Below are 26,769 nucleotides of genomic sequence, written 5' to 3'. Positions count from 1 at the left end.
CCCCTGGGCTTCTTTCCTCCTTCTGCCCTGAAACCCTTCCTTTATGTTAATTAGCCACCCAGTTCCTCCCACTGGGTCTCATTCTTAATTGAGCCTGACACATGCTGTAGTTGCCACCAGCTGCCACAAGTGACCTCTTCAGCTCTCCTTAAGCCTTTCAGTGCCTGTTTGAGGTATGCACCCCATTATACCAACCCCAACCCCCCCTCTGCTCTCTACTTTGGAGATTCAACAGAGATGCCCAGAATTAAAGAGAAACTAGGGGGCTGGGGACTTCTCCACTTGACTTCTAACATACTGGCACACAGGGACTTATACTCCTCTAATTGCTAACTGCTTGGAAATGGATTCCATCCCCTAATGCAAGCTGTACAATCTCACAATAGGGACAGCAAAGGGAAGACATGGAGAACAAAACTTTCTTGGCCACTTTGATAAGTAACCTCTTTCGACCCAGACCATCTCCTCTTTCACACACATACGCACGTGCCCACACACATTGGCACCCATTTGGGTTTTTTAATGCCATTTTAATCAAATAAGTAAAAAGATTGCACTTTCCAATATATATAATCCATTACACCTATACAAATAATTTATAATCCATCTACATCATATACAGCTATACATAGTTAATACCTATATACATCAGTACAAATTCAAAGCTACCATACAAGTCTCTGGTTATGTCTAGCGTGCCAGGCGAAGTGAACCTATAGTTAAATCCCAAGGCAGGCGGACATGTGAGGAGCTGTTTGTCAGCCTCTCAAATTACTGCCCTACATAGCAGCTCATAGGAAGAGAAGTGCTGGCTTCATCCAGGCATTTCTTGACCTCCTTTTCCATCATTAGTCCTGGGGTTTCCCTTGTATGTGTCTCCCTCTGGGGCAAAATCCATCTCTTTTCCACATAAATTTTATGTTGTTGCTTGTTAATAATTTACAATAAACCATGAGTAAACTGAGGTTAAAGACAATGCTGTTTATGCTGAAGACACGAAAGCCCTGTTGCTGAATGCTTCTGGCTTTGTTTATCTTGTATCCCCTCGTTAGGACTCAGGAGGCTGAGGTTAGCTGAACTTGGAATGAGGTGGCTAAATCTCCTAGCATAACAAAAATATCATTTCCTTCAGGGGCTCTGGTGAGATCCGAATACAAGGAAGTGCAGTGCAGTAGGGGGAAGGAAATTCCCTGGATTAAACTTTTGGATTATTTTTGTAACCCCAGTGATTATGGGACAACAATAGGACTTAGCTTTTTTTCCCCTCTGGAGGAAAAAGTGCAATATACAGTTTTCATAAATGGAATAACAGACTTTGGGGAGCATAGCTCTTCATGAAATCACAGTTCTCGAGTACTTGAGTCACTTGGCAGTACAGTGAATGTCTCAATACACACCCAAGCCATGAGGGTCTCACAATGAGGATGCCCCATGGTGTGTGAGAGATTCTCACACACACATTTACTTTTTTTTGTAATTAAATGATTTGGGGGGCTGCCAGGTTCTCCTGTTGCTAGGGAGCCTCTCACCTGCCATCAGTTTTAAAGGTGATTTGCCAGCAGGCAGTATATTTCAATAGCACTTCCTGGGGAATTGTTTTCATTGTAATAGTTTTATGCAATATGCTAAGCTGGGAGTTTGTAAAACTTTGGCTAGAAAGTAAAAGATAAAAATTTTGCAGTGAGGAGCGAGAGTAAATGGTTGTTTCATCTTAAAAATCGCAGAGCAGGGCAGCGATGGGAGCTGCAGGAGGGCTGAGACAATCTTTAAAGCCTACATGGGGGGAAATTTAACCCAAACTTCCCCAGTGTCCACAGGGCCTAAATGTCCAAGAAATCCTAATGTCATCAAAATATTTGGGCCTTAATCAAGGCAGTTCTGTGAAGGGTTATTTAGAGGGGCCCGATCTAAACATTGCAGTCCAACATTTCAAACTTGGATACCTAAAGTTTGGTTGGATACATTCTGATTCCACATTTAGGCACTAAATTAAGTAGCCCCTGATTGTCAGAGGAACAGCTCCCATTGGCCAGACACAAGTCACATCCCAGCCTGGCCACCTGTTCCATGGCAGGAGTGTGGGGTCACCTCTGGGGGCAAGGGGGGATGTTGTTTTCCCTGCCATAGTCCTGTAGGGATTCTGCTGGGGCGTGCAGCCTAAAGTTCCACCAGCAGCTCTTGTGGGAGTCTTGCTGGCTTAACCCCCAGCTGGGATGCACTGACTCAGCACTCCCCTACGGTCACCTTCATCAAGCAGCACCATCCCCTGTTCGGGCTGCTTTGGCGATGAGCAGAATCTCTTGGGGAGCGTGGGCTGCACTTGAGACTTTACGGAACCGCAAATTAACCTGGCCCAATATGCACTACGTTACAATGCATTACCACCTGTAAACTGCTCTGGGCTCTCAGGCACTCCTCACCAATCTACAGCATGTGAACCAAAGAGAAAGCACATAAAGGCCAAGAAACTAGAGCAGCCACTGATGGGTTCTTTGGGTAGCTGTTTCTTGCATCCCTGTGACAAATCAACACTGGCAATGAGGTGTGGAAGCAGAGAACAATTTGGGGTTTGTGTAACCCAGTGTTTAGGAGCAGACACTGACAGTCTCACGCAAGGAAGGTTTAATGATCACATCTACCAGGATTTAAGGGAAGCTTTGTTAGCGCTGTCCTGGATGTTTGGGATTAGATCTGACAAGTTAATGAATCTACACTTGGTATCTGAAATGACTTCAGCTGGCAATGAGCAGGAAAGAAGATAGGAACTTGTGCACCTGCTACTACGGGAGCTTTGTTCGATGCTAGCCAAAGTCACTAGCATGGAAGTCCATGGCAGTTTTTCCCACAGACCTCAGTGAGAGCTGGGCAGACCCTAGTGATGCACATGTTCTACTCAATTCCAATCAGCCCTTACAAGCCTTCTTCTTTGCTGAGTGAATGTTTTGAGGCAATTGCCTGTGTCCCCAAGGTGACTCAAATATATTGCTTTGGAACAGAGACCGTAGCTTCAGGTGTATCTGTGCAGCACCCAGCACAATGGGGCACTGATCCCTGATTAGGGATTTCAGACACTACTGTAATATAAAATATTAAATAATAATAATTGCACCTTGTGCCACACCTAAAGCAAGCAGAAGCCAAACTCTGCCAGCTTGTTTCCAATCCTTCTACCGAAGAAGCCCCTCCTCCCCTCTCAAGGTATTTTACAGACACACACAGGAGAATAATAGTCTGACTCCTGCTTATCTCCCTCTGTGCTCAATTCCCCAGCCCAGCCGCACTCTCCAGCATTTCAGGAACTCCCTGCTCTTCCACCTTCCCCGAGGCTCTGTTCCTTGGCTCAGCCCTAAGCCATGGCATTATAACAGTTTGCCTGATTTTTACTTTCTTCTTTGAGCCCTAACTTCCCGTAGAGTTGAAGCTTTACAAGAGAAATTGTTGCGAAGTCACAGGAGGGGCTTTTAGTGTGTTCTCTGGTCCCCATTCGATTGTGACCCGACCAGGGATTCTTACAAATGCCTCTCACGCCAATTTTTTCTTATCTTCTTCACTGGATGATGCCTGCAAAGGTGTTGATGGGCAACAGCAAATATTTGGGCATGTATTTGGCCAGTCCCACACCCTCTGGTTCATGCAGGCTGAATTTCATTGTCCTGGTCTTTTGCAAGCAATAGCTGGGTTCCAGGCAAGGAGAAACTTCCACACTGCAAGAGAAGAAACATACTTTCACTAAACATGCTGAATCATGGGCCAAATGCTGATCTCAGTTACACCAGTGTATATCCAGAGTAACTCCATTGGCTTTGGCTGTTGCTTTGGATTTACATCCATGGAACTAAGATGTATAATATGTTTGTAATCTTGAACTGGTTTTTGCTAGAAAGATTATCTAAAGCATATTATTGTTATTATTATTTGATTTACACAGTGCCTTAGGCTAGCCTTAGTTTGATTCAGGGGACTGCCCAGAATATTACAAATGGGCCTGAATCAAAACACCACCTTCAAACTCCCCCGAACTTTGAAGGCATTTGAAATCCATGCACTAATACCAGTTTGCACACCCAGCTGTCAGAACTGCATATGCGTTTATGTGCACAGTTATGTGAGCATGTGTAATGCTCTGGTCTAGTGTATGATCCCATCTCCTCTAAGTGGCTGGTTTGTGACTGTACAGCCAACTTTTGTCACACAAAGGGCTTTTCCTTCAACTCAATTGTTGAGCTAGTTTAAAAAAGGGACACATTTTCATCCACAAAAAAGAATCTTCCTTTTCTTCGTCAAATAATTTTGACTGTTGACATTTTTCAACCAGCTCTACTTGAGTGGTCGCTTGCGTTTTTGTGCTTAGAGTCCTGGGTTCAAACCCCTGCAGATGACTGTGGTGGCTGCATGTGAATTGGTACATGATACATTTTTGTTGTGGATGCTACTTGGGCAAAATTATGAAATTGTGGTTTCTAAAATACAAAGCCAGCCTGCACAAATTCTTGAAAAAAACCTCATTTTTTGCTGCTATAGTATCAAAGCTGCTCACACAGACTACCCACTCCCACCTTCAGATTTCTACAGTGCCTTTTATCCTGAAGGATCCAAAATCACTCCACAAGCTGTAGAGAAGAATCATTTCCACCACCACGGAAATGCTGCCACTGCTGGGGTAGAACTCAAGCAGCTATTTAACAGTAAACAACATTATACAATGGTTTCAAGCAAGAAATGAAGATTACTGTATCCATATCCAGTGCATCATGTTCAAACATGCACTTGGATAATGCTTTCTATCCATGAATCTTAAAGAAGAGCTCTGTGGAGCTTGAAAGCTTGTCTCTTTCACCAACAGAAGCTGGTCCAATAAAATATATTTGCTCACTCACCTTGTCTCTTACAAGCAGTAATGAGTTAGGCTTCAGAACCCCCCTACGGGAGGTAGAAGAGTATAATCTGCACCTTACAAATGGGAAGGTAGGAATACAGAGATATTGAGGAAGTTTGTGGCAGTGTTGGGAAATGAGCCAGATCTCCTGGCCCCCAGCCCTCTGCTTGAGCCACTCTCTTTTAACATTTACTATATATGATAAAATAGTTTGCACTGACATAGTGTTTTCCAGGCAAAGATCTCAAAACACTTTACAAAGGAAGGTCAATATCACTGGTTTTACCCTGGTGATAGCAGGCACAGGGAGGCCATGTGACTCACCCAAGACCTCTCATCAAATTAGCAGCAGAGTCAGGACTAGAACCCATAGCTCCTGACTTCCAGGCCTGGGCACTAGCCAACATCACCTCTTCTGTAGTCCTGATGACCCTCGTGAAAAGACATGTTGTGTCTCCGGGGGCGTCTAACTTTAAATCAATAGCTTGTTGCTTGTTAAAAGCCCTGCAGCAAAGTGGCCTTACCTGACCACGTTCGTGTAGGTCCTTCTGAAGTCCTTGTCCAGGCACAGGTTGAAGGTCCTTTGTTCCATGCACTGGATTTTGATATTGCGTGTTCTGATCTTGTTTGTTGCTGACTGGAACAACAGGGAAGAAAAAGCCCTGCTGAATTTTTCACTTACCTTCTCAAGGCTGCACGGAGACAGATGGTGAATGTATGTGCTTACGCACATCTATTTTTGAACCTTGGACCACAAGACATGACTGCTGGAATAAAGAGGGAACTGGCTCCTTCCTTTTATTTCCCCCGACACAAACTGGCCAATATTTTCAAAAGCAGCCAGTGATTTGGGTGCCTAACTTGAGGCTCCTTAAAGGGGTTAGTTTTCAAAGGTGTTGAACACCCACAGCCCCAGTTGAAGTCAGTGAGAGATGCAGAGGCTCAACAATTCTGAAAATCAGGCCCCCTTAAGGTGTCCCAAAATAGGCTTCCAGAATCACTGGCCAGAGTCTCCATAGTAACTGGGGAGGCCTGGTGCTCAAGCAGCCTTACACAGGATTGTTAGTGTTAGAGTCTTGGGGTGAGATCTCCCACCCCCAACTCTAGACCTTTATACCACTGTGGGAAGGTTTCCCCTGACACAAGCACTGCAAAGCTGCTTTCTGAGGACCCCTTTGCAAGCCCTGGTGTAGCCTGTGGTCACGCTGGAGGTGGGGCAGGGGCAGGAAGGGTGAGTCAGGGCAGGGCTACGGCGCTCAGTGCTGCAGTGATTCTAGGCAACACTGTGACTCAGTGGAGATGGGGGAGGCTGCCATAACTTTGACAGGCCCCTAGGGCTGTTTAAGGTACACTGAAGGCCCCAGAGCAGCCCAGGTTTGGGAGGGCACAAAGGTGGCTTATAGCCGCCCTTCCCTTGGGCTGTGAGTCACTGAATCTCACCCGGGCTGCCTGAAATACATGGCAATAGGTGATAAAGAAACAGGCCTTTGGTCCATTTGGCCCTAAAGGACCTGATTCTCAGGATATATCTACACTGCAACTGGGGGTGTGATTGCCACTCACGTAGGCACACCCAAACTAGCTTTAAGCTAGCTAAAAGTAGCAGTGAGATGTTCTGGCACCGGCTGTACAAGCCAGCGTCCCTAGCTCACAACAGGGTCTGTGCTGCCGCAGCTGCCCTGCTAGATTCGAGCTAGCACCGGCGAGCCCCCACAAGCTGCCCTCATACCTTCAGTTATACTAAACCCTCTTTGCACCATTCTTGCAGGGCAAAGGGGCCTGTAAACAAGGATCAAACCCTGTATCTAGTGGATGTTTGTCCCCTGGATCATAATATCTACTACACACCAAGGCACGCTGCTCCAAGGGCAGTCTTGCAGAGGAGAAATGCTGATGCGCGGTGTTCCGTCCAGGCAGTATTGAGGGACAGTGACAGAACTGCTTGGGTTTCCAGCAAAAAGCTGAAATTTGCCAGGGGAGAAAACAAACTGAAACCACTTTCTGACCAGCTGTGTGCAATATCTCCTCCCACTTTTGCAGAGCAATGGGGGATTTCCTTCTTCAGTCTTTGCAGTGGCAATAAGTAAAATCTCTAATAATCATGCTTCTAATTACATTTCTCCAGCTACGTCATTCATTCATTCCAAAGAATCCTGAGCAATGGGCCAGATCCTGCAAACCCTGCTGAGCGCACTATTCCTATAGTGAGTAGCTTCCTGCCAATAATAGGCTGTTTGTGGTAGTAAGCAGTAGCTTCAGTAGCATCTGTGGGGTCAGGCACTCTAAGCCCTGCTCTGCATTCCAGGTGGACCCATCCCTGAGAGGATTGGGAGTTTGGGGTGCTGTCTTCCTTTTTTAACGCCCTTATTCTGCAGTGTGGACAGGACCCTTACACCATGTCTGTATAACCAGGTTGGCTGGCCCTCCTTCCTCCCACTCTGCAGCAGTCTGGGATTTCCTGGGAGAGCTCTCATTCAAGCACTGACCTGGCCCAACATTGCTCAGCTTGTGATTCTGAATCACCACCTCCAAGGGACAGGGGCGCCGGGGGTCCCCACACTTTTTACAGGCCATAAGGGCGAGCGACGGGGGGGGGGGGGGTGGGGAGGAGAAGAGGAAGGGGCAGAGAGGAGTGAGCGGAGGGCGTGGCCTTGGGGAGAAGGGGTGGGGCCTCAGGGGGAAGGGGCAGCATGGGGGCGGGGCCATGGTTCAGGTGCCTGTGACCCCCCCCACTTTTAGGGTGCTTCCACCGCTCCTGCCAAGGGGCCACAGCTACTTACAGAAAACGATCTTCCAGACAGGTTGGAGGTTTTGACGACTTCAGCAATATTTACATCCAAGCACACCAGATCTGCAACAGAATCGGGGCGTTAGACTGAGACTAGAGCACAGGTCAGCTCAGGTTGCCTTGCCTTGCCTTGGCTGGGTGAGGTCTTCTGGGACCCTCCACTGCTAACCCTTGTTGGTGTGCCTACCATCATCCCCAAAGGTACTCTGTTAGAAGGAGTGTCTGTCTGCCTGGGGTGCCTGGGTCCAGCTCCTCGCGTCAGCCCAAGGGGGCCCCGGAGAGCAACCCAAGCTACTCCCATCCTATTCCCTTGCGCTACATAAGGCTGAGAGCACGGCCTTTGCAATGACTCCGTTCTCTGTCACCCCAAGGGGGTATCTCCACTGGGGCTCATGGGCCAGATGCAAAGGAGGAGCTATGACAGTCTACACCAGCTGAAGGTCTATCCCCCAAAGGCATTGCTTCCTCCCTTCATCCCCGGTCAGGCAAATGCAGAAGAGGTGGGATATAATGACACAAAGAAGCATAACTGAGTCCAGTGCTGCAGCCTCAGTTACTGGGAGCTCCTTAAAAGTGGGGCATGAGACTCAACAGCCAGATACGTGACCATGAGCTGTAGTGATCATGTCTGCAGCACATGGGTCTGCACGCAGCGGGGACTCAGCTCCCCAAACCCAGCCAAAGCATGCACTGAGCATGCTGGGATGGATTCTCTGGGAGCCAGCCTCTTCTTTGGCTTTTCCAAGGTCCTGCTCAGGAATCCCCAAAACGCTGAAGAGTTGACAGCTCAGCAAACAGTGTCCCACCTGGAGAATCCTCACCTTCTGTTTCACTGGAGGGAATGGCTTTCACCACCAGGCCAGTAGATCGCAGCAGGACATCTACCTCCTTCTTCCGATCGCTCACCAAAACCTGCACAAAAGGCTCGTTTCACTCAGTTACATTCATGGTGATTAACATGTTAGGCCTGCATGAAACCAACTGGGTGCCTGATCCAGAGCACACTGGGACAGGCTAAATTTGTTTTTTCATTTGATTTCTCTCCCCGCCCCCTCCCTCTCTGTTCCTACTTTCACATTCTTCCTCTGTTTTTCACTCTGCTCCACTTTTCACCCCACTGGATTTCCTCCCTCTGTGGCTTTTCTCACAGCCTATCCTAAGCAAACCTGATAGCATTCATGTTCCAGTTGAGCTTTCAAACCCACAATATTTGAGTGGGTTCGAAACGAGGCAAGACGCGGTCACCCAGCCCCTGCTTAAACCCAGAAAGACACCCTGCCAGCCCCTCTTAATGACAGAAAGAGCATAAGATTAGGAGTGGGGAAAACCCATCTAAACTGAGAGGAAAAAAGGTGGGACAATGATAAATATAAAGGGCCATGTTAAAAAAACAACAACAGAGTCTAAGCTGCTCAGGCAGAACAGGAAATCATAGAATCGTAGGACATGAAGGGACCTCGAGAGGTCATCTTCTAGTCCCGTCCCCTGCACTCAAGGCAGGACTAAGTATTATCTAGACCAGCCCTGACAGGTGTTTGTCCAACCTGCTCTTAAAAATCTCCAGTAACGGAGATTCTACAACCTCCCTGGGCAATGTATTCCAGCGCTTGCACATGTGTCTTACTCAGGGAGTAGCATCACTGATTTCAGTGAGACTGGTCGCTGAGTAAAGCACTACGCAGTCTAAATAACGGTGGCAGAACTGGGCCTATAGGCTTTGTCTAGACTAGGAAAAAGATGTGTGTTCTGAAAAAAGTGTTCGCTAACGTGATTTTAAACACTGCTTAAGGGCTAGTGTAAATGGGGCTGAACCCCTTTACAAACACATTAGCTGGACATAGGCAATGCTCAGGGACTCAAAACAAAGGGAAACGACAACTACAATAGATGATCAAGGTGTTCATTGAAAAGTGCCCCTCCTCTGTAGATGTGCAATAGGAGGAAAAAAGAGGGCTCATTAGAAATCATAATCACACAGGCTAGACTTTACAGTTAACCAGTAAGGGGTCTTGTGCTTCCTAATCAAGATTTCCAGGACAGGGGGACCAGATGTCGCAGCAACAGCTGGCTCATTATTACAAAGGTTGATCCAGGAGCTGACATCTCTTTTCAGATAAGATGATACCCTGGCACATTCAGCCTGCAAGTAATGCATGTGCTGAAAGGAGCACAGCCACGTTCACAGGGGCAAAAGCAAAGGCAGTTTTCCCTTGCCGCAGCAATCTGCCCCAGAGCCCTGCATGCAGAGAGCTCCCAGATCCACCAAAAGGAGTCCTGCGAGCAGTGAGGCCATGGGACAAAGAGTCGCCTCTTACCTTGCTATATGTTACTGTGAGATCTGCCCCAGGGACTTCCAGTGTTGTTTTCTTCTTTGTTGGCGTATGGTCTGGAAGAGGGAAATCAATGGGAAGTTAGGATCCGAATGGCAACACTGCTCATTCAGGGTATACATTCAGCTGCAATGCAAAGGCATCCATTGACTCCCATGGGAGCAGGATTGGCCTATATTGCTGTAGGTTAGTTCTAACGGCAGCATTAGGAGCCAGGAGGTTTCCTTGCCTGTTCTTTTACCACGTGTCCCCAGCCTACCAACAATACTTGGAGGCAGAACGTCTTGCAAATGTTTTTTTTCAAATTTCCCCCTCTCCCCACCCCCCAAAAAAAATTCTACATTTTTCAAATTCCGACCTTGCTTGGAAATACTTTCATGGAAGCACCTGGAAGTTTCAGCTACTGGGATGGAGCACTACAAACATATAATGCCCATGCATGAAGCTTTGCACTAGCTATCCATGTGCTTCCAAGAGCAATTCAAGGCATTAGCCACAATCTATAAAGCCCTATATAGAATGGGAGCGCGTTATCTGAGGGATCACTCTTCAGGCTGTATCCTGCTAGGGGAGTTGTATCCACATGCATCCAAGTACTTGACTCTGAGATGCAGCTGGGAGGTGCTATACCACATCACAGCATCACTATGGTGCATTTTCTAAGCCTGCAGGGCAAGTGCCTATGAATGGGTATTCTGCGCAGCCCTGATTTCAGACTTGAAAAGCCAGTCTTTCCACAGGTGCACTGACGTGATGGCTAATGATTTCCAGCTTGTGAATCATAAGGAGACACATGCACGAGCTGAAATCCTCATCAGCCATTAGATTATTGCCTCACTCCGGGACCTTGTGGCTTCGGTTACTGTGTGTGGAAGGACCCAGGGGCGATGGAGGTGAGTGTGACTGCTTACTAAAGAGAGAGGCAAGCAGGGATGAAGGGGAATTCCTGGTGGCAGAGGAGATGCTGAAACCCACTACGCACCTTTGGGGGCTTTGCAATCTTGCACCTTGGCACTCAGCTCGGTGAGGAACACGTCCTCTGCTGGCTCCTGAGCCGCATTGCTGAAGAGAATCTGAAAGAGGAAAAGACCTCTGGGAACAGCTCCTGATTGGTCCCCACATAGTGACCCTCTTTGACATCACAGTCATTTCTGCAGCAACCAGTTGTGATATCACAAAGGGGCTGTAACTCCATATGTGGAACAAGCAACCAGAGGCAAGGTACACACCAGGAATAAAAGTGATTTCATGCACATCTCCTTCGTCACAGAGGACAGCTAAGCTCTGGAAGAAAGGACAGTCCTGCAAAGAGTCTGGGAAAACCACCCTAGAGTTGCCTGGTTCCATATTTCATCACAGAATCTACTCACAGTATCAGGGAGCTCGAGAACTTCCAGAACGAGAACGTGGAATTGGCCAGTAATGTAAACAAGGGGGATTTCTCCTGGGGCACTGTACACCTCACCATCAGGTGTCATCTTGACTGAAGTGAGGGCTCCCACGCAAGACCCTCAGTCCCTGTACCAGTATGCTGATTAGCTCTGAGGCATGTAAATTCCTGTTTGTGGCACCTGAGTGCTGACAGAAATGCCCAGAGAGTCACCTGGCCATGAGTCTGCAACACGGAGGAGAAAAACTGGGAAATAAAAATAATTTAAAAATAACAAAATCACCAGACGTATGACACGAGGATCAAGTGAGGTGGGGGCTGGAACAATGCCAGAGTGATAGGAAGGAGATAAAGTCCTGTGAGGCACTGACAAGATGAGTTACTGGCTCCCCTCTGCGGCTGACCCGCAGAAGATAGCGAGATATCTGGTTCTGTTCCCACCTGATGAATCTAGTCCTTGAAGCAAAGTGGAGAAGGCAGCTCAAGTGTTTGGAGATAGAGGCCCTGGAACAGTTCCTGCTAATGATCTAACCAGGTGGTCTCATTAAAGTCCTTCGGTAATTGTTTTTGTCTCATGTTGAATGTCAGATCTGACACTGATTCTGTTTCAGAGAAGATGGCAGGAAATACATGAAAGGTTTCAGGAAATCCAGATACCCTGCAGCAATGAGGTAGAGTCTGGCAAAACCTCCCATGAGTCACCTGATTCCATATTTCATCACAGAATCTAAGCACAGAATCTGAACAAAGGGAACTTGCGCACCTCATCAGCAAACCTGGGTCCAGTTAAACAGGAACCTGGGACCGATTTATGGTTCAGTGCCAAAAATCACATGAAATTAGCTCTTCTGCATGGCCCTGAGGTGACCCAGAGGGAGCCCAATGGCTCCATCTCAGCTTCCCTATGAGATTTGGAGGATCACTAGAACCAGGAGCTCAGAGGGAAAACTGGGGGGGCTGGAGACCATGTAGATTAAAGCTGATATTTGCATGAAAACCTGGGAGCTTTGCACAGCTGGGCCAGCAAGCCCTCCTCCACATCGGGGATGTGAACTAGGGTGTGGTTTGGGGCTGTTGCTGGTGTGTTATGTTAAAGGATGACAGACAAGGCACTGACCTTAACAGCATAGACCTGGAAATAGACTGGCTGGATGCCCAGGCGCACGTAGTAAGCGATCACATCAATAATGAATGGGTCAGACCTGAGGTACATGCTCAGGGAGGAGGGCTGTGTGGAAAGCACAGTTTGCATCACCTGCAGTCACTTCTCTGAAATCATCACTCAGATCTTTATCCCTCTTGGTAAATTACCACAATGAGGCACACCCCCCCCACCGCACACACTGAGAGTGTTCCATTTCTACATGGAGATCAGTCAGAGAAAGACCACAGAGGAGGAGAGTCTCTACCCTTTGCCATGCCACCCAACCGCCCCTGTTTAAAGCAGATCTGACAATGTTTTGAAAAAGTCAGGCAATGAGAGCTGCAAATCCCCTTCACAGACAGGTTTTTCAGCAAACACCTCATTTTGCTATTTCACTTCCCCCACCCCAGTTACTAAGTTTGCAACACTGAGCCTTGACCAAACACAATCTGCTGCAGTGAAGTGCCCCAGCAAGGATACAGCTCTTCATCCTTCCGTCCCATCCGTTTCAGAGCATGGCGTCTACTCACTGGGTGGGGGCAATGTGAGCCCATTTCCACCCCCTCCCCATCACCAATTCAGCCATCCCGCACGACTGCTCTTGGAATATTCTTACAGGAATAAAAATGATCAAAAACCTGAACAAATCATTAAATATTGGGAAATCAGAGCCCTGCAGACCACATAAGCACAACTGTGCACCCCAAAATGTGTGATGCTGCCACTCTGTATTTTCCACATGACTGAGAAAGTACAGAACTCAGCGAGAAACATGAGGTGGGCGCTTTTAGCCTCTGAGAAGTTCATTCAGAGGCCCCATTGTGGTTTCTGAGGCACCCAGCACAAGTAGTGCACAAAAGGAAGGGTTCCCCCTCGTACCATGGTGGCCAGCTTGGGGATCATGTGACACAGGGTGTTGATGTTGCTCTCATACCAAGGGTCAGCTTTGCCCAGATACACAGCCAGCTCGCAGAGCTCCATCTGGCCAGGCGTAGTATGATCCTGGAGGAGGAGAAACACACAGCACAGGACAGTCAGCTCCTTGCACCTGCTTGTTATGCACGGAATAATATCCCTCAAGGAAAGGGTTAAAGACACCAGAAGCTAAGCAAATGACTGCTTTGACTGGGATGCAATCTTGCTATTAACCCAACCTTCTCCCTCGGTGGGTATGTCTAGTCTGCAATCCGAGGTGTGACAGCAGCTCGGATGGACACGCATGCTAGCTCTGCCTGTGCTAGCATGGCTAAAAAAATAGCAGTGTAGATATAGTGGCTTCAGCAACGCTAGGACATACCCCGTGTCCTCTGTATGCTTGTAGAGCCCGCGTGGAAGCCCATGCCACCGCAATTAAACTGCTATTTTTAGCTGTACCAGAGTGGGTAATACAATGCAAGTGTGGTTCACACCTGACGGAGGGTATGTCTACACACTGCAATTGGGAAGTGTGATTGTAGCATGTGTAGACGTTCCCAAGCAAGCTTTGATCTGGCTGGATCAAAGCTAGCTCAAGTCTAGCTAGATCAAAGCTAGATCAGGTAACTATAGCGGTGAAGCCGTGCCAACACAGACAGCTTGTTGGGCTAACCCTGACCACACAGGACCCTGAGTACATATCTGAGTGGCTGCTGTGCATACTGCCGCAGCTTCACTGTTATTGTTACCAGAGCTAGCTTTGAACTAGCCAGATCAAAGCCAGCTCCAGGTACGTCTACACATGCTGGAGTCACACCTTCCAAACGCAGTGTAGACAGACCCTCAGTAACCTCCCAATCTTACCCCCTCTCCACTGTGCACTCTCACTGGTCGGTTTATGATCCTCATGGAGTCGTGTCAAGTTTTGATGGTCAGCTTTTGGGGGCAGGGTCTGGGTCTTTGCTTGCTGGTGTGGAGCAGCTAGAACATTTTCTGCAGTTCTGGGTGCTCCAGAATAAAGACAGTTGATGAATTAACTTAACTAATAATACTTGCACATGCTGTCAGGATATACTGCCATTTCTGGGGCATATTTAGACTGCCAGGAGCTGTAAATGTTCATTGGTTTCTAATAGGGACCATGATAGCATCTCAGCCTTGTGCTGATCCAAACAGTATCCTCCCTGTTTCTGGCTGTCCCAACTTCTAACCTCATTTAGACCTTGATCCTGCCCTGAACTCCATGCCGAAAGACCCTTGAGTCTCCGTGTGGCCATACTGATGCCAATGGAGTCTGTGGGGACACAGGGATCCAGTGCGTGGAACTCGTTGCAGGATCTGGCCTTCAGTAAATAATGCTGTTCACTTGTAGCAATTTTCATCCAAAGAACTCAAAGCACTTCACAAACATGGAGCTCATTAGACTGACAGGTCTTTGGATAGAGACCATCTGTGTGTTCTGTATTTGTACAGCACCTGATGCGCTGAGGTCCTGATCCATGACTGGAGTTCCTAGGTGCTAACATAATAATACTGCCACCATTTTACAGATGGGGAAACCGAGGCACAGTGAAGCAAGGTGATTTGCCCATGGCCACGCAACATGTCAGTGGCAGAGCAAGAAACAGGTCCCATGTCTCTGATGCCACATATCCCCCTAGTACAGGCACAGACTCAGAAGGAAAATAGACTCATTTTCACTGCCGTAGTGTTTGATTGGAAGCACGGATCAGCCAAAATGAAAAACTGTTTCCCTGCAAAGGCCCTATGCATGATCCTAAGCTCCTTCTACAGTCCCAGAGTAGCTGGATGCATCTGTTAAAATGACCAGCAATAAAATAAGTCATGTTGAGATCTTAAATATCATCTCTAGGTTTCATAGTCAACACCCCATTTGGACAAACTGAACCATTGATACCTTGCTCAGAGCTATGGTTTCAGGTTGTCTGCAGACTCAGCCAGACAGCCCTGCACTGGGTTCCATTTGGTAGGTTTTTTCAGAGCCATAAAAGCTAGACACAAAATCTTAAATCCTACAGAAACCTGGTGGGCCCCCAGAAAAACATTCCAACCAGCTCAATCCAAGCCCTGGTAACCCGTCTGCAAGGCTGCGAGGTGAGAGAGGGTACAGGCCCCCCTACGTGATCGCTCACCTGAGTGGGCCAGGTGTCTGGCTGCCCCTCCACAACAGGGATGTAATAGAACTGCAGGTTCAGCCTCGGTGTCAGGAAAACACGTCTGGTTTCTCGTTTCCTTGAAATAAAAAACAAAATACATTTGTTTTTAAAGTTACAACGTTTGCTATAAGCCAACCACAGCCGACTGCTTCTGTGGAATGAGAGCCCACAGCTGCATCCTGGTAGGGCCCCGAAGTTCAACAGCATTGCTCCCTCAGTGTGGGGACAATTTCCACCACTAATCCCCTCAGGGCTCTGTGCTCTTCACACTCCTTTCCTATGTGTCTGGGCTGCATTACCATAGTGTCTGAGCAGGTCACAATCTTTATTTACCCTGACAGCAGCCCTGTGAGGCAGGGCAGTGCAGTCATCAAAAAAATAGACCTGGAAATGGGGTACAGCCCAAGATCCCTTAGGATGTCTCCGGGGAGGAGGAGGGGACCAGGGTCATGCGTCCCAGGCAAGTGCCCTAACCATGGTACTATCCTTCCTCCCGCTCTTCCCACCAGCTCTGTTCTTTAGGCTCACGGACGGCTGGCATGTCGGGCCTTACCACACGTTAATGTAAATCCACGCTCACCACGCAGCGCTTTGGCCTTCTCTAGTGTGTGTGTAAAGGGGGGAGGGGGGGGTGGTCACAGAGAGGTCTGTGAGCTGGAAAATATTTCATTTGTCCCCAGTGGAAAATTTCAACTTTTCATAAAAAAAAATGAAAACGCCAGGAGTGAAAACTTTTCAGTTGTTGCTGCCTCAAAAACCCAATTTTCCATCGAAAAAAGGTTTTCACATGGAAATGTTTGATCAGCCCCATTTACATTTTTGCTGCAGCCTTTGAGCTAACAGCACTGAGCCTGTCACCTCAGGCAGCTGTGGCGCCTGCTTTTAACGCCAGAGGTTCAACCCTGGCTCCCGGGGCGTGTGATACTTTAACACTAGAATCCCACCACATCCCTTCCTGCTGCTCCCAGATCATCCTTCCCCTTCCAGACTGCAGCCCACCACAGACCTGGTGCCTCTGAGGCCTGAGCCTTCGGTGTTACCTAGCAGGAGAGGCGACTTCCATGAAGCTCTCATACCAGCCCAACCCCCCACCCATTCCATTCTGGGCTCCCTCTTTCCTTTCCCCTGTTAACCCCACAGCAGGACAGGTGGTGGCATGAGGTGGAAGCAGCCTGTTGCAGAGCCTGTGCCGGACAATCCTCCCCAGTATTAGCCATCACTGCACCCTGCATAGAAACGCCTCCCCTCAGAGGAGGCTGTAGCCTTACCTCAGTGAGTAATAGGCTTGGGCCAGTCGCCCCAAAACCCTGTCATCCCCCAGAACCACAATCCGGGCAGTGTACAGTCTGTGGAAGTGAGGCATGGGCACCAAGTTGCTGTCAGACTTCCTGTGCAGCTTCCCAGATTGCTTTGTCCCTGGGCCATTGCAGCTGTTCTGCAGCAAGGCCATGCTCTCCAAAAGGCATGCCTTTTTCTTAATGCCGCCCTTCCTCTGGAGCCTGGCATGCTCCACGTCAGTGCCACCGGGCGGCAGCAGCTCCTCGCTTGCTGCAGGCAGGTCCCGTTCAATGCCACTGTCGGTGGAGAGCACGGAGAAGCGGGTCTGCTCGCAGTAGTCGCAGTCAGACACGATGTCCTGGATCTCAAAGTTGTCCAGTTCCTGGCTCAGGCAGTCCTGCTCGCAAGTCTGCGACAGCGGGCGGACGAACAGCACCAGCTCCTTCCCTGCGCAGGGGAGGAAAGCCCGTAAGTGATGAAGGCCAGGTGCGCAGGTGGGAGTCATCCCCAGGCCGGGCCAGTGGGAGCTGCAGGTGCTCAGGCCACTGGTTTAGGTGCCAACTGCTGGATTTAGATGCCTAACTTTAGGTTCTACATCTTCGATCCAAAGCCCAGTGACGTCTGCGGAGTCTTTCCATTCGCTCCAGTGGGCTTTGGGCCAGGCCAAACAATCTGAACATTGGCCCCTCTGTCTTCTGAAATTCCACTGTAACAAACACTAACCCCATTGCCCCTCTGCATTTCACATCTGGAGCGTGCCCTTTCATTGGTCATGGAAGAGAGGCCAAAAGAAACGGGGGAGCCCCATACCACACAGGCAGGCACTGGGCAAGTGGGGGTCACACCAGCTACCCCTACAGAGGCATGACAATGCACCTCAGTCCTGATCTGTAGCTGCTCCTGCTACTCCAGCCCTGGGACCTCAGACACCTCTCCCAATAGAGCTAAGTCTGGCCCTGCGGATCTTCACTGCTATCCCACTTGTGGGCCTTTCCCAAACAGAATCTGCCAGTCAAATCAACGATCCAATAGCCTCTCACCAAATCCTCAAGAAGGAAATAGAGCAAGGCCACCCCAAACCCAGCACAGGACTCTGCCTCTGCCTCAGTTACCCCACTCATGTGCAAGCCAGCCCACGTCCAGCGTGTCAGTGACTCTCCATCAGTGTCAATATTTCAGTCCCTTTCCCCAGGGATACCTTTACTGTTCACACACACAGTTCAGCATCAAAGCAGGTAAACCTGGCCCATCCTACTGCCTACTCCCTGTATCTCCAGCCAGGTCTTCCACCTAGGTGGCTAGACCCCGCTTCTGCATCCTCCCCTGACCCTGGCTCTTCTGCAGGAGCCTCTCTACTCCCAGCAGCCCTCACCTTAAGTGAGCTGCTTGTTGGCCTCCTCTGCTCAGCCCAGTTCCCTTAAAAGGCCACCCTGCCCTGTGATAGGAAAGCTTAGTGCATTAACCCAACACACTGTGCTGCCGATCCCCTGCTCTGGAACCAGGAGAAATAAAACTTGCCTCCCAACCATCTGAGCCAATTTGCAACCCGTTATTTGACAAACACTTCTCAGACTTAGACACCATCAGGGTTTCATTTCAGTCACTTAAGGGCACTCACAAAGCTGGTCCTCGTCGGTCCACAAGTGGAAGCTGATATTTGGGTTGGGCAGTGGGCTGCCGTGGAGCCCTCCTGGTGATCTGCCTCCTACAGGAAGGGAGGCACTCGATTAACAGGGGTCCTTATCTGCACCTAGTGCAGCTCAGCCAGCAATTTGGTAGATGAAAAGAAACTGCCCATTAAACATGAGGGAGCAGCCAATTTTCCCACACACCTGCACTGGAAAAACCCTCCAATGATTTGCTCTAGGTTGAGTTCTTCTAAGCCCCAACCTGCCCAGGGGCCCAGCTCATAAATGGGAAGAACGGCTTAACCCTCTCACCCGTTCCATAAAGCTTTAGACCAGGCTCAAAACAGCAGAGCGTCCCATGGCATCGGGGGCTTAAATAAGACTTTCTTTTAAAAAAAATATTACTCATCAATGCATCAGAAATGCGGCACTGTGCATGCACAGCAATTAATCAACTTCAATTCAAATATATGCCCCTGCAGTTCATCAGAGCCCCATGTACATCCTGGAACCCTCCAGGTATGGCCTAATGGTATTAACGTGCCTTATACCAGTATATCTTATTCCCTGTCCTATACGGGGATAAGCTATACTAGTTGTAAATGCCTTTATACCCCAGTTGTAAATGCCTGTATAACGCCTTTATACCGAGTTGTAAATGCCCGTATAACTGCATCTGCACTAGAAGGGCTGTAGGCTTTAACTGTACCGGCGTAGTTAGAGTAGTCCCACTTGAGTGTGTACACAAGGCCTTTGCATCCCAGTTGCTCTGGAAATGGTGAACATGCACTGCTAGGATTCAGGAAAGCTTAGTCAACCGCAGAGACTGCTCAGATTGCCCTGAACTCAGTAGCCACAGCTGTTCCTGGGACTGGTGCCCTCGTTGGACATTCCAGCCCCTTGATTCCTATGCTTTTGGAGTAGACAGCGTACTTACCTCCTGCTGAGGAGTTCAACACCATGCTGTAGATCTTCTCCAGCCTCTCAGCGTGCTGGCCACGGTCTGCATTCATCTCACTTCCTGTACACTCGACGGCTGCCACCACTTGCCGGAAACAGTGCTCTAGTTCATCTGTGGGCTTATTCTGTCACAGAGAAGTGCTATTAATAACTCAAGGGTATGAATATTAGATACACTATATGGGCGAGGCATATGGAAGGGGGAGACTAAAAAACATCCACTATGTTTTGATGGACTGAAGTCCAACCCCATCATTTCACAGCTGCTGAAATAAAAGAGACCATTAAATAGCATTAAACTTTCAGGGTGCATCTACACAGCACAAACAGACCTATGGCAGCAAGTCTTAGAGCCCAGCTCAACTGACTTGGGCTCACACTACGAGGCTAAAAATAGCAGTGTAGACAGGACCCTCTCCCCTTGCAGTGTCCCACAGTTTGGACTCCAGTCTGAGCCTGTCTAAATAGCAAATTTTTCTGTCTCAGAGCGTGAGTCCTGTGAGCCTGAGTCAGCTGACCCAGGCCAGCTGCGGGTTTTTTATCTCCATGTAGACGTACCCTCTGACACACTGTCGCCCTAACATTGGGGCCAGTTCTGGCAGGCTGCACAGACCAATGCAGCAGAGATGCCAAGTTGGGAGGAAGACAGACTAACTGTTTGGTCCTACTCTAAGCCAGCTATGCGCTCCATCGGCTGCAAGGCAGAGGTAGCTGCTGAAGTTCATGCTGGAGGCCTTAGTGAGGGCAAGATACTCAGCAGCAGAGCAAATGGGCTCTTGAAACAGCTCCCAACGGGACATGAAGGGAAGAGGGTTCTGTAGAAGATGATGGTGCCCCTAAGCGAGAGACCTTCTCCAGGTTTATGTTAGATGGAGGGCTCAAAATAAACAGTGCTTGCTGGGCTCCACTAATGGGCCTGAACTGGCCACGCCTATCATGCTTGGTCCCCAGTGCTCCCTTTAAAAGGCTACTCAGGAGAGTGGGACATTTTCCTGTTGAGACATACTTTTCACAAGAAAATGGCTTTTCATCTCAAACAAAAAGTTGCAGGGAAAATTATTCATTTCAAGTCAATTGTCTGGTTTTTCAAGGCAAACCTGGAAATGGAAAACCAAATATTTTTAATGAAAAGTGGACTTTTAACCTGAACAGTTTTCAAAAACTGAAAAAAAAAAAATTAATTTTGGGTTTCAGTTTTTGTCAAATGTGGGAAATTTCAATGAAAATGAAAAAAAGCCCCCCTAAAATTTATTTTTTTGCAAGTGTCCTGCAAAAATAATTAGTTTGTGTTTTGACCAACTCTATTGTCCAACTTTCAAATGCACAATGGAAGTGCTCACAGCTACCAAAGTACACTATACCGCGCACACATGTACTGTATATTTGTATGAAATCACGCATCACAGTAGCAAAATCTGCTTTCTATGTCAGTGGAAGCTAGTGGGGGCTGAGTGCTTCTGAGAAATTGTTCACTTCATTGAGTTGCCTAAATGAGAGCAGAGCTCTTTTGAGAATCTGGCCCCACATAAACGTGGGTCAAGTTCATGGTGATATGAAGTTGCAGTTAAGCCATTACCTGAAGGATCCTCTGGAAACTTTCAACATCACAGTCCTCACCCAGAGCCGCCTGCACAGCACGTGTTATCACATAGCACATGCATGATCTGGGATTCTGATACATCTGAGCAGCTTTGACTTCAGTGACTAGTGAATTGCATACAGCCTTGGAGAGCAAATCTGGATCTGCAAATATGAAAACTCTGTGGAAATGAAGGGTTGAAAAAATAGATGCATAAAATAAATGAATATGGTTATCAAAGCAGAGTATGCAAAAAGGTAAGAGTCAATGAAGACTGGGAGGGCAGGTAAGGCATGCCATTGTACATCTAAAATGCAAGGTGATGGCTGCCACTTTAATGCTTTAGGGCTTATGCTGTCAACCAGCCAGTGTCAGGAAGAAATTCATACTGTGGTGTAACACTGCACAATGAAGGGATTAAAACCTCCTGAAGAAGCCAGCATTGTTCCCCATCTGGAGCAAGGTACTAGATTAGATGGGTCATCGGCTTTTTCTGGTATGGCTGGGTCTATTCCCATGTTGGGTCTAATCTTTCAGGCAGAGGTTCAGAGAAGAAAATTGTCTGCCACTGGGCCAGGTTCAACCCTGGTGTACATGGATACAACATGGGGGGAGGGATAGCTCAGTGATTTGAGCATTGGCCTGCTAAACCCAGGGTTGTGAGTTCAATCCTTGAGGGGGCCATTTAGGGATCTGGAGCAAAAATTGGGGATTGGTCCTGCTTTGAGCAGGGGGTTGGACTAGATGACCTCCTGAGGTCCCTTCCAACCCTGATATTCTATGATTCTAACTCAAGTGAAGCCAGTGGAGATGCACCCTCTTACCCAAGAGTTGAATTTGGCTCATAGTAATTATTCGCACTCTCAGACTGGAATGAATATTTTGGGTCAGCATCATTCTGCTCAATTAAACAGAGCTGCTGCAGATACTTCCTGTGCTTCTATACCTGTCTAGGGGAAGCTCCCTTCTCCTGGGGCGTGGAAAACCAGCTGGAATAGTCAGTAAAACACCGGCATCCTGACACCAAGCTCATTTTAACAAACCTGAGATGCCACTGACGTCTATTGTATTCTGCTTTGTAATACCACTAGCAGGGTTTTGATTTTGCTCCAGTTCTGTGCTAGATTTTTTATAGTATTGCCCAGTGCCATTAAATGCTGTGTCCACTATGCAGTAAAGGGACAAATTTTGTTGCAAGATTAAAATGCCAGGCAGTACGTACCTTTCCTGATAAGGATATGGGTCGCTCTTCAGACTTTGTTCAGAAATAATCATTCGTTGGTATAACACTCCTAACAAATAAAAATATGCACATGCAACAGATAGTAACAAGAGAGTGGTCTGATCCTGCTCTCACCCCGGCATGAGTTAGGAGTAACTTTGCTAAATCAGTGGAGCTACACGATGATAAAGCAGGTGTGAGAGGAGAATCAAGCACGCGTATATATAGCCCAGAATAAAGAAGGAAAAATCTAAAGGGAATTCTGCTAGAACACATGAAAACACCTTCTGTTTAGGGATAATCCCAGGTACACACTGCCTGTATTTCATGTCTTTTGCTGACTAGATTACAAATTAGGGGGTGGACTCTGAAGCAGATGCAGGAGAAAGGGCCTGATTTGCTGCTGACTTTTACCCTGTGTCATCATTTGTGTCAACACAAAGTCAAAGCAAACTCCTGCCACATCGGAATCGTGGTGCTTTCCACTCCCATTGCTGCAGTGTCCATGATGACCCAAGGTGCAAGGCAATGGAGAAACTGCCCCAAAGATCCTTGTCCCATTCAGCTGTTGCCAAGGGAGAGTGGTCATGTGGTTAAAGTAGTGCTCTGGGAGATCTGTGTTCTCTTCCCAACTCTTCAGCAGAGACTGTGCCTCAGCTAAAACGGGAATAATACATCTCTATGTGGTGGGAGGGCCTGTTTGGTGCTCTAATGTGATGGTGATGGAAGCCATAGGGAAAAAACCCATAAATAAGAATTTTAACAAATAAGGCAGAGAAAACTGAAAATACAGGATTTCGGCAGTATTGTTTCTAAACACACCTATTCTCCAGACGACAGTAACTGGCCTTTTAGTATTTAGCACCTGCTTTTCATAAAAGAGATGATGAGAGAGCAAACGTTGGGAAGGCTGCAGGATTAGGTTTGATGGAGATTTCTCATGGCAGGATACAGATCTAAGGAGAATGGGCTTACTGTGTGGTTTTATAACAGTCTGTCACTAGTAACTGTTGTAGAGCACTGGACTGGCCCTGCTGGGCCCATTGCATTTCCACTGCAGACCAATTTCCATTGTTGATTTTTGGTTTTAGGGGATGGGACTCAGAAGTTCTGGGTTCCATTCCTGGCTCTGCTCCAGACTCCGTGCGTGTAACCTCTGGGAAACCACTTCATCTTGTCTATTGGAATTGTGAGCTCTTTGGGGCAAGGACTCTCTTTTTGTTCTGGGTTTGTACAGCGCCTAGCGCAACGGGATCCTGGTTCATGACTGGAGCTCTCAGGCCCTATTGGTAATACAATAATAAATAACTTAGCAAAATGCGGCTCTGATCTCAGTGAATGCCTCTGGGCACAACTGTAATCCCCATAATAGTGATAGCACAGGGGTGGTGAGTCTCCTTGAGATCTGTGCACAGAGGGTCTCTTCTAAGCACAATTCTCCTCCTTTCTGTGAAGAAGCAACTTTTGCTTCCTTCCCCACATCATTCAAAGTGAGGCTGAGGTCTCCAGGAGAAGAGAGCACGGTGTGACAGTCTCCTGTGCTGCAGCCATTCAGAGAACAGAATGGGAGCACTCGCTGCCTACAAGAGGACCTCTTAGACATTTAAAGACACAGTGAAAAGAAAATACCCATCACCCTTCTGGGGACATAAATAATTACTAAAGCAAAGACATCACCATTTCATAGCTACACCCCACGCCCCAGGAGAGATGCCATGAATTCCACAAACCTGGTGCCACTCTTTCTGTTTTTAACCGGAACGCGTAGTCCAAGCCAATGGTACAGTAAGGTTTTGGCAGGGTTAGTAGCTTTTTACAGAAGTCATACACTCTTTCATAGAGATCGTCTGAAATGCAGGGAGCCTGGAATGGGAAAGGAACAGTTAACAAGATCCCAGCTGAGATGGAGCAGCCTAAACATAGGCTCCCTGTGGGGGAAGCTCTTCACCATATGTGAGAGCCATAAGAAACAAGCAGCTCAGGGATGCAAGGACTCAAGATTAAGGACAGGTTTCAGAGTAGCAGCCGTGTTAGTCTGTATTCACAAAAAGAAAAGGAGTACTTGTGGCACCTTAGAGACAAACAAATTTATTTGAGCATAAATAACCACTGAACCACTGGAACCACTGAATGCATCCGATGAAGTGAGCTGTAGCTCACGAAAGCTTATGCTCAAATAAATTTGTTAGTCTCTAAAGTGCCACAAGTCCTCCTTTTTGTTTTAAGATTAAGGACCAACTTCATCTTTGGTTTAAAGGATGCAACTCTAGCTGACATCGATAGGCCTGCATCTGACCCTAAGACTAGACAAAGCAATGAAAATTCTGCAGAGATCTAGAAATACCCTCTTGCAAGGCTGCAGGGGCCAGATGTCTAAAGGCATTTAGGTGCCTAAGCACATAAGAAAATCCCATTATGTACCTATTTGCATTTTTATACCTTTGCATCTAAATACCTTTAAAAATCTGGCTCGAGGTGACCTGTTTAAACCCTATTTATTTCACATCCCATGTTGTTAAAGCTGAGAATTCAAATGTACAAAATTGGGAAATTTAAGGTTCTTGCAGAAAAACTGATCCAGCCATATTACACAGCAACATTTTTGAAAATATTCTATGTAGTTATACATGTATTGTATATATAGGTACAACATGGCTGACTGAATGGTGGGTCTGATTTTAAGTTCACCTAGTAATAACACCTAGCTCTTATATAGTGCTTGTCATCTGCAGATCTCAAAGTGCGTTACAAAGGAGGTCAGCATGATTATTCCCATTTTACAGGTAGAGAAACTGAGGCACAGAGAAGGAAATGACTTGCCCAAAGTCACCTATTAGCAGAGCCAGGAACTGAACCTAGGTTTCTTGTACCCTCTACTAATACACTGTCCACATGGCCACACTACCTATTCTGCTATAAATTGGGTGCAAGTGATCTCAGGGCGAGGCCCCATAGCTTTGAATTTCCCTGAACTGTTAAATACCATCTGCAGATCTTACCTTTATTAGCGTGTACATTAATGTATGAAGCAGGGGGATGATGTAATGTCTATAATCTCCTTTTTCTGCCTGCAAAATCAAGCCAAACAGTTAACTTAAGCTCATGCTGCTTAATGACTTGCTGACTGGTGAAGCAATTGAGTGGTGTTTGCATCAGAGGAAGGAAACCCAAATGAAATGCTGAGCACACCCTGTTCTTTTAAGTCACAAAGCATGAATTTCAGCAAGACAGAAATGCAGGGGCCTGCCAGCTTGGTCCAAGTTCTCAGTCCAAATAGATGCGTAGATAATGTCTGAGGAGACACACAACACAGTGTGTGTGTTACAGTCTTTCCTATATTGTTTAAGGGTCTTTCCTATATCGTTTAAGGGGGTTTCAAGTGCCAGGTCTGTAACTGCCCAGTGACAGAACTCTCTTTGTTTGTAACACAGTACAGTAACTCCTCACTTAACGTCATCCCGGTTAACGTTGTTTCGTTGTTACGTTGCTGATCAATTAGAGAACGTGCTTGTTTAAAGTTGCGCAATGCTCCCTTATAATGTTGTTTGGCAGCTGCCTGCTTTGTCCACTGCTTGCAGGAAGAGCAGCCCGTTGGAGTGAGCTGGTGGGGGCTTGGAACCAGGGTGGGCCGGCAGCTCCCCCATCAGCTCCCTGCTCCCCTAAGTTCCCTGTGAGGCAGCCGCCCAGCAGGCTACCAATTCCTGGGCAGTTCAGCTGCCCCTCCCCCACTGCCATGTGCTGCTCCTGCCCTCTGCCTTGGAGCTGCTCCCGGGAGCCTCCTGCTTGCTGTGGGGGTGGGGGGTGGGGTGGGAGGGGCGGAAGAAGGGTGCTAATGTCAGTGCTCCCCCCACACTGCTATCACACACACACACCCGCTCCTTTACCCGATCTCCACGGGGGGGAGGGGACACGGGAGGGCTCAGGACCAAGGGAGCTTGCTGGCAGCAGCTGCTGTCTCAACTTGCTGATCTACTTTAAAAGGCAGTGTACTTAGAGTAGGGTCAGTGTACTTAAAGGGGCAATGCGCATCTCTCTCTCACACACACACACGGTGTGTGTCTCTGTCTCTCTCTGCCATGCTGTCTCCCCTCCCTCCATTCCTGCTGCCTTGTAGAGTGTGAGGCTACATTAACAATGTGTTAACGCTTGTGGGCTCAGCCAAGCTGAGCGCTAGTTCACCATTCAGCAGTAAGGCTTTCCCTGGGAAATATCCCACCCTCTTCCACCCTCTGACTCCACCACCTCAACCAAGCTTCACAGTCATCATTGCTTTGTACAGTATTAAATTGTTTGTTTCAAACTTATACTGTAGTCTTCCCCTCCCCCCATTTACATTAATTCTTAAGGGGAAATTGGATTTGCTTAACATCGTTTTGCTTAAAGTAGCATTTTTCAGGAACAGAACTACAACGTTAAGCTACTGGAGTAGCGGTAGCTTCTATGCAGCAATGCTGAACAGCCAATGCCAGGGCTGCCAACCGT

The 26,769-nt window shown here is 47.7% G+C and overlaps 1 protein-coding gene across 1 annotated transcript in view; it reads right to left on the bottom strand.

Moving 5' to 3' along the window:
* Positions 1 to 533: 533 nt before the first annotated feature.
* PIK3R6 (phosphoinositide-3-kinase regulatory subunit 6) overlaps positions 534 to 26,769 on the bottom strand; it is a 57,580-nt gene continuing 31,344 nt past the window's right edge. Inside the window, exons 5-20 of the mRNA XM_077833929.1 lie at positions 25,287 to 25,355; positions 24,018 to 24,150; positions 22,288 to 22,357; positions 21,063 to 21,246; positions 19,464 to 19,611; positions 18,517 to 18,603; positions 16,889 to 17,345; positions 15,597 to 15,696; positions 13,408 to 13,530; positions 12,502 to 12,612; positions 10,977 to 11,067; positions 9,980 to 10,050; positions 8,486 to 8,576; positions 7,657 to 7,727; positions 5,401 to 5,513; positions 534 to 3,704 (exon numbers count right to left, since the gene is read on the bottom strand). Of these exons, the coding sequence (XP_077690055.1) occupies positions 3,548 to 3,704; positions 5,401 to 5,513; positions 7,657 to 7,727; positions 8,486 to 8,576; positions 9,980 to 10,050; positions 10,977 to 11,067; positions 12,502 to 12,612; positions 13,408 to 13,530; positions 15,597 to 15,696; positions 16,889 to 17,345; positions 18,517 to 18,603; positions 19,464 to 19,611; positions 21,063 to 21,246; positions 22,288 to 22,357; positions 24,018 to 24,150; positions 25,287 to 25,355 (2,076 nt within the window). The 3' untranslated portion in view covers positions 534 to 3,547. The remainder of the gene's footprint in view (positions 3,705 to 5,400; positions 5,514 to 7,656; positions 7,728 to 8,485; positions 8,577 to 9,979; positions 10,051 to 10,976; positions 11,068 to 12,501; positions 12,613 to 13,407; positions 13,531 to 15,596; positions 15,697 to 16,888; positions 17,346 to 18,516; positions 18,604 to 19,463; positions 19,612 to 21,062; positions 21,247 to 22,287; positions 22,358 to 24,017; positions 24,151 to 25,286; positions 25,356 to 26,769) is intronic.

Source organism: Eretmochelys imbricata, chromosome 14 (assembly GCF_965152235.1).
Source record: "Eretmochelys imbricata isolate rEreImb1 chromosome 14, rEreImb1.hap1, whole genome shotgun sequence".
In the NCBI taxonomy this organism is placed as follows: Eukaryota; Metazoa; Chordata; order Testudines; family Cheloniidae; genus Eretmochelys; species Eretmochelys imbricata.
The sequence above is the reverse complement of the archived record's forward strand: the minus strand, read 5'-3'. Positions and strand labels throughout refer to the sequence as shown.